General features: G+C 35.7%; 1 protein-coding gene across 1 annotated transcript in view; it reads left to right on the top strand.

Moving 5' to 3' along the window:
• Positions 1-8,955, top strand: part of LOC107707657 (cell cycle control protein 50A-like) — a 10,112-nt gene extending 1,157 nt beyond the window's left edge. Inside the window, exons 2-6 of the mRNA XM_016511737.1 lie at positions 3,579-3,686; positions 3,985-4,072; positions 4,432-4,578; positions 5,350-5,562; positions 8,029-8,955. Coding sequence (XP_016367223.1) covers positions 3,579-3,686; positions 3,985-4,072; positions 4,432-4,578; positions 5,350-5,562; positions 8,029-8,222 — 750 coding nt within the window. The 3' untranslated portion in view covers positions 8,223-8,955. The remainder of the gene's footprint in view (positions 1-3,578; positions 3,687-3,984; positions 4,073-4,431; positions 4,579-5,349; positions 5,563-8,028) is intronic.
• The last annotated feature ends 2,223 nt before the right edge of the window (positions 8,956-11,178 follow it).

Genomic DNA, 11,178 nt, shown 5'->3' with positions numbered 1-11,178 from the left:
TTAGTTCACCCCAAAATGTATTCGGGTCAATACGGTACTCACCCTCATGTCGTTCCAAACCCGTAAGACCTTTGTTCATCTTCAGAATGCAAATGAAGATATTTCTGATTAAATCCGAGAGCTCTCTGACCCTCCCATAGACGGCAACGGAACTGAAATGTTCCCAGGTCCAGAAACGTAGTAAAGACAACGGTAAAATAGTCCATGTGACATCAGTGGCTTAACTTCAATTTTACGAAGCTTGTGCACAAAGAAAACAAAAATAACAACTTCATTCAACAATTCTTCTTCTCCAAATCACGTCTTCCGCCATTATCGAGAGTACCTCTGCACGTAAACAACGCACGCATCGTGGTACTTTCTATAATGGCGGAATGCGTGATTTGGAGGAGAAGAATTGTTGAATGAAGTTGTTATTTTTGTTTTCTTTGCGCACAAAAAGTATTCTCGTAGCTTCGTATAATTGCGGTTGAACCACTGATGTCACGTGGACTGTTTTACAGATGTCCTTGCTAGTGATCGACCGATATTGTTTTTTTGACAGATATCTTGGAAAGCAGGATGGCCGATATAATTTTATTTATTTTAATTAATGTTTAAGAAATTTGAAAAAAAGGAAGTAAACTGTAAACAACAGGGCACTCAGTATTCTGGGAAGTTTGTGTGCATTGGGAATCATATTTTTTCAAATAAAGCCAAGATAACACTAATTCTACACACAGCACACTGTGGAAATGAGATGAATATGACAGTGGGCAAATGCATAAAGCGCAGCATAATTTGAATTCAGGAGTTTAAAGTTTGTCGATCGCATGTCTCCAGTGAAGCAGAACTCTCCTCCTGTCCGCATTTGAAATTAAATGTTCATTAGTCATTCAAATATTTGTTTAAATGATATAAATGTGTATTTGCTGAATGCTGTTGGCAAATGAGAAAGTATTATAATGTTTGCCTTTCTATTACTAATAATATAAAAGCAATCGTTATAATACGTTATAACACTTTTTGTATACATTTTAATTCCTTTGTTTAACCGTTCTATGGCGCTGCCGCTCTCAACGCCGTCAAAATAAAAGTCTGTCGTGCCGTCAAAATAAATGCCTCGAACGCATCGGCCAAACAGGAAAACTTATCGGCCAATGCCGATATTTAAAAAATGGCAAATATCGGCCGATATATCGACCTTGGCGATATATCGGTCCACCACTAGTCCTTGCTACGTTTCTGGACCTGAGAACATTTCAGTTGTGTTGCCGTCTATGGAGGGTCAGAAAGCTCTCGGAATGCATCAAAAATATCTTAATTTGAGTTCTGAAGATGAACGAAGGTCTTACGGGTTTGGAACGACACGAGGGTGAGTAATTAATTTTTGGGTGAACTATCCCTTTAAACACTTATTTCTGCATACATTTGGTTACTTGAAGATCAGATCACAGTGCTAATCTTATAACTAGATGAAGAACCCAATTAGACGAGTAACTATAAGATCAAGAGTGAGTGTCTGGTGTGACCAACTTGAGATTTCTAATGTTTTATGCTGTAAGTGATGGCAAGCCATCCTGTTTCAAGAATACCAAAGCAGCTTCAAAGCATTACACTTCCTCCACTGTTCTTTACAGTTCGGATGAGGTTCCTGTTTTTATATGCATTGGTTTTTGTCACTATTCAATTATACTTCCCTTTATGTTCAAGTTCAGAGTTGGTAAGTTTTTTGTTTGTTTGTTTTGGACAGTCTCTTATACTCACCAAGGCTGCATTTATTTGATCAAAAATACAGTAGAAACAGTAATATAATAGAAAATAACTATTTTCTATGTGCATAATATACTGTATTTTTTATTCCTGTAATGTGCAGCTGAATTTTCAGCATCATTACTCCAATTGCTGAACATTTGGTCATAACTCATTTTATTCTGTTCATTGTGTAAAACTGAAGTTTATTATTCATGTAGTCTGAACACAAATTATTTTTATTGAATTGAAACTGCTTGGGCAATGGATTTTCTTTAGTTCCCAAAATGCTTTGCATATCTGAATCAGCCGAGTATATGTTGAAATTAAGTGTTGTTTTAGGTGTTTTAATGTAAAAAAAAATACTAATAATTAACAGTGTGTGAGTTGCGAGAGTGTGTTTGTGTGTGTATAGAAAATAAAACCTTTTGTATGACATGAATGAAATTATATATGTACACTACCATTCAAAAGTTTGAGGGCAGTTAGATTTTTGAAAGAAGTCTCTTATGCTTAAGCTGCATTTATTTGATCAAAAATACAGTAGAAACAGTAATATAATAGAAAATAACTATTTTCTATGTGCATAATATACTGTATTTTTTATTCCTGTAATGTGCAGCTGAATTTTCAGCATCATTACTCCAGTCTTCAGTGTCACATGATCCTTCAGAAATCATTCTAATATGCTGATTTGCTGCTCAAGAAACATTTATTATTATTATGAATGTTGAAAACAGTTTTTGTGAAAACTTTGATACTTTTTCAGGATTCTTTGATGAATAGAAAGTTCAAAAGAATTAGATTTCTTTTTTTTTGTAATATTATAAATGTCTTTACTGTCACTTTTGATTAATTTAATGCATCTTTGCTGAATACAAGTATTGATTTCGTTCAAAAAAATCATACCAAACCCAAATATTTGAGCTCAAATACATATTTTTCTGCATTAAAGTTTAATTTGACATTAATGAAGATAGTCTGTCCATTGGTTTGTACTGTTACTTGCTTTGGTATTGATTGTTCAGCCAAAATAACATTAAAAATACATCTTTTCAAAAAAATTATGTTATCTGAATCATGTTATCAGAAACATGATACCTTTGACTTGTTTCACAATGGATTGTGAAAATTACACAATATTTAACTTGATACCTCAAATCAAATTAAATATGGCATGTACGATGTGGCAGAGTTGCCTAAACTTTCGAATATGAAAGGCCAAAATTCAAACTTGATTGAGGGCCATGAGACAAAAGTAAATGTTGCATTATTCCCAAACATATTATAGTAAAATATATTAAATAAAAAAAAGAAATAATGAATTAAAATGTTAAATATATATTTTATATTTCTTATTTAGTTAAATTTACATTTAAATGCAAAAAATAAATAAATAAATAAAAACTATAAATTAAGATATGCTTCAATGTTATGTTTAATTCCTATTTTTCCCCCCTTTTCTCTTGTGATATGGCCAACTTGGAGGCTTTTCTTGTCTATACCGCTCTTTATAGTTGGATATATTTATCAGTAGCTTCATTAGGTTGCAGTATTTACTTGGTCTGTGGACTGTTTATTGGTCAAATATATCGTCTAAAGTTGCATTAGCTCTCATGTATTATGCATTAGCATTTTAGAGGAGATTTTATTGATCATGCTTTTGAATAGGTTAAAATAGAATTGTTTCCCGCTCATACATTAACAGGTTTCAGATCAATTATGTATAAACTGCCTGTGAACGTGCATCTATACAGTAAATAACAAAAATAGCCCCAGGACAAAAGATTTTGTGCCTTGTCACCTGATGATTTTTTAAAAATGCGTTTACATCTTTTCTTTTGTAGAGTAATGTTTTTATGTACTATGGCCTCTCCAACTTCTATCAGAACCATCGACGTTACGTCAAATCAAGAGATGACAGTCAGCTGAATGGAGATAAAAGCTCTTTACTGGTGAGTGGTTTGAGGTAATGCCTTTGAGTATCTTTATGATGACTGATTAAAAAAAACATGAGTACAATTTGCTGGCATTTTGTTGTGTATAAATAGATGGTTTTACTGAACTTTATAAATACGCTTTTTATGAAATTTCCAATATCTAATGTCTTTATTTACTGTTTATTTTTCATGAAAAAGTTGTCATTTTTCAGCCGTGACAAGCGTATAGCTAATCATTTGTGAGAAATCCTGTCATGGAATGAAAGCACAGAATGTCATATCGTTTTCAAGTGTTCAGGTCTTTGTTCTGCAGAACCCGAGTAAAGAGTGTGAACCCTATCGAACGAGTGATAAGAAGCCCATTGCTCCCTGTGGTGCCATTGCTAACAGTCTCTTCAATGGTAAGACAAATACTAACGCTTGTTGCCAGGTTCATGTGTACTATACACTCGGCCATCTAGTGTGCAAATATCTTCACTTGCGGTACACGTTTAGGAGAGAATCTCAATGCATAGCTGTGTTGAGTGAATGGATGATCTTGCAACACAACCGGTTGCATAAGTGCTGTACAGTTTACAGCAGAGGAACAGGGACGCTGGACACAAACTGAGCCACACAGAACAAAACTCTGCTGCTCCACTAACATGTGCGTGTGAATGCTGTAGCCAGTTAATAAGAGCCGCACAATAAATATCACTGCTTACACAAGCTGTGTGAAACACACCTAAGGTCTTTCTGACATTTGATTTCGTAATTGTAGATACTTTGGAGCTGTTTTATAACCATCCAAACGGAAGCAGAATAACTATTCATCTGGTGAAGACGGGCATTGCTTGGTGGACTGACAAGCATGTGAAGTTCAGAAACCCTGCAGGAAACAACAACAACCTCTCCATTGTGTTCCAAGGTGCATAAAGCTAAACCCTGTATATGCTACGGTATCAATACTTTGCTAATAAACCTGTATTCCATGTGTGTGTTTGTGTGTGTGTTTCACTCACTTTCCTCACAAGTGTGACTGACGTGCTGCAAGCAGAAAGCTGTATGTCTCATTTCTGTTCACCTTTAGCGTTCCTTAGAGCATTTACAGTACATTCGTAAGACAGACGTAAGTGCCGTTATGTGCCGAAGCTTTGTAAACAAAACGAACGGTTAAAAAACGTAAATATATAAAAGTGCAGAGAGCAATGCTATGCATTTGCCGCCTTCTCCTGCGCCGTCGTTACTAAGCAACGGGGTAAACAGCTGCTGGCTTGATGACGCAAACGAACCGCAAACAAAATAATATGAACGCAGTCCAGCGGTTGCAGGGGGAGCAATCGAACTCGGGTTCGGACCAGGCAAGCGAACCAAGTGTGAAAGCACCCTAAAGACACATTATTGGGAGATATAGAGTGACGACTAATATTTCTATTATTTTATGTATCTGCTATACATTTATAAAGATCTCATTGATTTACATTACAAGCATCAGAATTTAATCTTACTGTTTGGTCGTATAAATATCAGCATCTGCACCAAATTGCATATTTTTGCTCAGTTTGAGCCTCTGAGTAAAAGTGAGGTGTTTATTCCTCCATATTCCTACTGTATCATACTATATTATGAGCCATAGAAGCCTGGTGTATAAAATATGATACTCTTTCACGACTCTAACCAGCGTTATTGGTTATCACAGATACAAGTAAACCCGTAAACTGGCACAAACCCGTTTACGAGCTGGACCCGTCTGATCCTGAGAACAACGGGTTCATCAATGAGGATTTCATCGTGTGGATGAGAACCGCTGCTCTCCCCACCTTCAGAAAACTCTACCGCGTCATTCAGAAGAAGAAGGACAACATGACCCCGACACTACCGCCAGGAAACTACAGCCTGGAAGTGACCTACAGTATCCTTCACAACCAAACAAAAAGACCCAAAGCAAAATGCTCAGGTTTACTGTATTTGGAGTTATCGCACTCTATAAAAAGTGTTTTTTTTTTTGTCAAATTAATAAATCATCAGGTGTGAGTATGAAGAAGTTGTAACAAAACTCTAATAAGAAAATACTATTTCCGTTTTTCAACTTAAAAAATGTAACGTTTATTTCAAAGTGTTGCTTGCTGTTGGATTTGAGACTTTAGTGTTTGCAACTTTACAGATCTTCTTTATGCACCAAGAGCTTGTAACACTCCAAAGAGAAAGGAAAAATTGAAATCGCATCATATGACCCCTTTAAATTATTGTGAAATTTACTAGCAATTTCTAATTGAAACTTGTTTCAAACCTACATTAAGTTTTTCATTGTAGCAGGTGAAAACAAGATCTAGCATATCTAGCAAGATTAGCATATGCATCTTAACCAGCTTTCACGTTTATAACTGAAACCAAGACACTACAGACAAAAGCGTTGTTTTTCATGCACTGGGGAATTTTGGCCTATTTGGCTTTTCATAATGTCTTCTTTCAGACTAGCGGGGGAAAAAACATCTAAAACACACATTTGAGTGTTTGTTTTAATGCACATTATCTATTTGTGTCTGTAGGTTAGAATACATATTTATAAAGGCTGTGAGTTTTTTCTTTACTACAGCAGCACAAAAATCATTACACCAAACTTATTCTGAAGATTTTTACAGAGGGCTTGTTCATATATCACTCACCTGATTTTATACAGCATTTTATCCTTTTTTTGGCGGTTGATGGTAATTTCTGATTTATAGAGTGATATGAAGAGAAATCCAAAATCCCTTTTGTAAACACCTGGCTTTATGGAAGTGTGTGAAATAGAATTTGGAATTTGCTTTATGAAAGCAAATAAGTGAATATTTAAAGCTGCAGTCCGTAACTTTTGGCGCTCTAGCGGTTAATAAACAGAACTACGTGCGTCTTGCGGAAGAACATTGTAGCCGGAGCTACTTCTCTCTGTTTATGTATGGCGAATCACGCAGGTACTGGGCTACTCCGCAGCGGTACCTACCTGAACCAGTCTAAATAGTCCGAATATAAACACTTATTATAGGTGTACCGTAGTGATTCAGAACAAGCCAAAAACACGGTTTGGAAAATTGATTCATGGTGTACTCGCTTATTATATACATTTTGTAAATTTTGAACACAAAAAAGTTACAGACTGCAGCTTTAATTAGATAATGCCTAATTGTCATATTTAAACAATTTCAGAATTTGAAACTCTTAATATAAACAATTAACTGGGGTGATATGTATGATGTTGTTACATTTTTTACCCTATTCACCTGGAGTGTCTTGCCTTAAAGGGACAGTTCACCCCAAAATCAAAATTTTGTCGTCATTTACTGAAGCTACAAGTTGTTGCAAACCGGTATGAATTTCTTTCTTCTGTTAAACACAAAAGAAGGTATTTTGAAGAATGTGGTTAACCCAACAGTTGCTGGTCCCCATTGACTTCCATAGTATGGAGGGAAAAAAATACTATGAAAGTCAATAGGGGCCAAAAACTGTTTGGTTACCCACACTTTTATATGTGACCCTGGAGCACAAAAGCAGTCTTAAGTCGCTGGGGTATATTTGTAGCAATAGCCAAAAATACATTGTATGGGTCAAAATTATCGATTTTTATTTTATGCCAAAAATCATTAGGATATTAAGTAAAGATCATGTTCCATGAAGATATTTTGTAAATTTCCTACCATAAATATATCAAAACTTAATGTTTGATTAGTAATATGCATTGCTAAGAACTTCATTTGGACAACTTGATTTTCTCAGTATTTAGATTTTTTTGCACCCTCAGATTCCAGATTTTCAAATAGTTGTATCTCGGCCAAATATTGTCCGATCCTAACAAACCATACATCAGTGGAAAGCTTATTCATTCATCTTTCAGGTGAGGTATAAATCTCAATTTCGAGAATTGACTGGTTTTGTGGTCCAGGGTCACATATCTTCTTTTGTGTTTGACAGAAGAAAGAAACTCATACAGGTTTAGAACAACGTACGGAGTAAATGATGACAGAATTTTCATTTGGGGTGAACTATCCCTTTAAGTGTAAACGACTGTTGAAGTATGTTTGAAATGAAATGTATGTTGAAATAATTCGCCGAGATTCTTTAATAATGTGAACCCAGATCTTATTCATTCATCTTTCAGGTGAGGTATAAATCTCAATTTCGAGAATTGACTGGTTTTGTGGTCCAGGGTCACATATCTTCTTTTGTGTTTGACAGAAGAAAGAAACTCATACAGGTTTAGAACAACGTACGGAGTAAATGATGACAGAATTTTCATTTTGGGGTGAACTATCCCTTTAAGTGTAAACGACTGTTGAAGTATGTTTGAAATGAAATGCATGTTGAAATAATTCGACGAGATTCTTTAATAATGTGAACCCAGATTACCCAGTGCGCAGCTTTGATGGCCGCAAGCGCATGATCCTCAGCACGATTTCCTGGATGGGAGGGAAGAACCCTTTCCTGGGCATTGCCTACATCACCGTGGGCTCCGTGTGTTTCTTCCTGGGAGTGGTGCTGCTGATCATCCACCATAAATACGGCAACCGCAACAACAATGCTGACATTCCTAATTAACTGCGTAATTATCAGCACACTCTGTCTGTACACTGACATGAGATTACAGTCTGTCGTATCTCATGCTGCTGTACACACACAGGTGCAATACTTTCAAACGTATTATGTATGCACTGGCAGTTTTCTATGAGCTTGTTTTAAGCATTTATTTCATCCACACCAAAGCTTCATATTTTATGCTCTTTCTACATGAAGTATTTTAGAATAACTGGATGATGTGCAGTCATACAGTAGAACTGTATTTAAATGCATCCCACCACAAAAACATGTCTATAATAATAATACAGACAATGAAGCACTTTGTATTGACGTTTAAGATACATATTGTGCAAAATAGAAATTCTCATTCGATTTTGAGGTGTTTTTGACAGACTTGGTGAAATTCATCCATTTGGGTATTATTGCTAATGGTATGGTACAATCACAACAGTCAAGAATTATTATTTATTTTTAATAAGAATGCAATATTTCTGATAGTTTGACTGATCAGTAAGGATTATGTTACTTTATTATTTAAAATGCTGAACTGTGAGTGTCTAGATATGCTTAAAGCAAGCGTGTTCATTTTTTTTGTTTCTTCTCTGAAAAACATGTTCTGTGCAATGTGTATTTAAAAAGGATATGTGTGTGTTTCGCAACTACTGAGGATCCTTTATCAAGCTCATGTCTGTTGTTGAGCCAAAGTCGTTTCATTTGCTCAAGAGTTGTGTGATAATAAACATCAAATGCATGAGTGCTGAGACGTGCTGTGGTGCTTTTGTGGGAGTTTGCTGGAAAAGTTCCCCTTTTCGCCTAGAAAAGTCTTGATTTGCCGCTTAAATGTAGTTTAAACATCTGTAACTACTACTATTTTAGATTTTTTGAGTATCTATGTGCTCCTAATGTTGTACCACCCAAAGACTGGCTGGAATGACAAGGCAGAGGTTGAGATGTTGGGATTTCATTAAGATTTCATTAAGATTTCAGTTAGCATAAAGCCTTTAATGCATTTTTTTATTACTCCCAAGAGCCTAGTAATGTGTCCGTTTCTCATGAACCTTGCATAGTGCCTTTTTTTTTTTTTTATGATTTTGTCGAACACAAGGTGTTTGTAAATTTAAGAAAGAAGTTTGGTTTTATGTGTAACCTCCTCAAGTTCTTTAACATTTCTCTTATGAGTAGTAAAATAAAACATGCTTAGCTTATCAATAATAATATTTAACCGAGCGAACACCTTGTGCATCAGTTTAAAAAAATTACACGTAGGTCCTTTTTCACTGACATTGCTATTTTATTACCGACATCAGTCCTGAATGATCATAACTACCAAAAATAATATTTCAGTATAAAACCCTTTGCCAGTTTTACATAATGTAGCTATGTATTCTAGGCCTACCTAGTATAAAATAGATTTATGAAAGGAAATTAGGGTGAAATTTTACAATTCTGACTAAATGTATGCTGTTTGCATTAACACCCACACACGTACAAAGAAATAAATAACAGAAATGTGTCTTAAGGATGAACGGGCGGCTACGTGAATCTTTTTTCGAGCCAATTAATTGAAACCGGACTTGTCCGAACGAACCGATTCTCGAAAGAACCGGACCTCCCAAACCAAACGGCTCTGTCCGGTAGGCGGCAGTAATGCGCCTCTCGCCGCTAATCCTGCGTCAGACTCGAGCAGAAGAAGGAAGTGACATTTACAAGTGTCCTTGTGCAGGTGCGGCTTCCTGAACATTGCGGTCTGAAGGAGACATTATCACCATGTTTAGGCACTTAAGGGTGAGATTTAAGATCTTTATGCGTGTCCTCGTTCCATTTACGTGCAGAAAGCGATTGATAGTCTTGTCGTAACAGAGCTTGATTAGATTTGAGCAGAATCAGAAACACCGTTAGCCTAGCAGCAGCGCTCATGACCTCCTGCTCGTTACACAGCAATATCGAGTATTTTCCTGTATTTACCTGAGCTCTGTAAACACTCTATTAGTACATTAATATGTAAATTCATATGATTAGTTTGACCAATCTCTCTCAAGGTCGATAAATGGGAGTTTCCTGGAAAGCTTTACAATGTGTTGGCGTTTATTGTTATTAATGCAATTATTATATACGTGAACGTTGTTTTTGGCACTTCTATATCAGCTTCTAGAGGTCCACCGTCAACAGGTTTGATACGACACGTTTATAAGTGTTTCACCTTATGAACATGAAATATGTCAAGCTCACAAGTAGGGGTGTGCGATACTGACAAAAAATAATATCTCGATATTTTCTGGTATTTTATCGATAACGATAATTAGACGATATTTTGCTGAGTGTGTTATTGTGCTGGTATCTTAAGGACTTTCGTGGACAGCTGACTCCTAAAGGTTTTAATATTCTTCATATTCTGTGTGGTGGTCAGTTCACACTGAGAGAAATTAATCTTTTCCAATAAGTTTAAAGTGATTTTTACCTTTTATTGGCCTTTTTTTCTAAAAGTGTGCATTATCTTTTGAGTCAAATTCTTACATTTAATCAGTGAATTAGAATATTAAGACATTTTGGGTTGTTACCAAGCAAATGAAATCAGTATCAATAAAATTCATCTTTGCAATGCAGAGGAAACACAGAAGCTGCATCTGAAGTGGCATTTAGATGTATTTACACACTGCTGATTAGTGCAGAACACGAATGCATTTAACCTGCAATTACAAATGCATAAACAATGTTTTGATATATTAAACAAAACGTTGAATACTGATATTTGAAATTAATTAAATAATGAAAGATACTTTAAATGTGAAATTAAAACCGCCAGTAGGTGGCAGCAAGTCACTGTTAATAAGTGAGTCATTGCGATTGAATCGAATCATTCAAACGGTTGATTAATTCAGGAACGAAACGCTGTCATGTTGCTTAGAGACGCAAAACGGCGCTATGGCTGTGTTTGGAATGATTTTTGTTGTCGAAATTGAGCAAAAACAGGCAAAAC

This window comes from Sinocyclocheilus rhinocerous, unplaced genomic scaffold (assembly GCF_001515625.1).
Source record: "Sinocyclocheilus rhinocerous isolate Xijiao unplaced genomic scaffold, SAMN03320098_v1.1 scaffold955, whole genome shotgun sequence".
Lineage (NCBI taxonomy): Eukaryota > Metazoa > Chordata > Actinopteri > Cypriniformes > Cyprinidae > Sinocyclocheilus > Sinocyclocheilus rhinocerous.
This window is presented reverse-complemented; position numbering and strand designations above follow the sequence as displayed.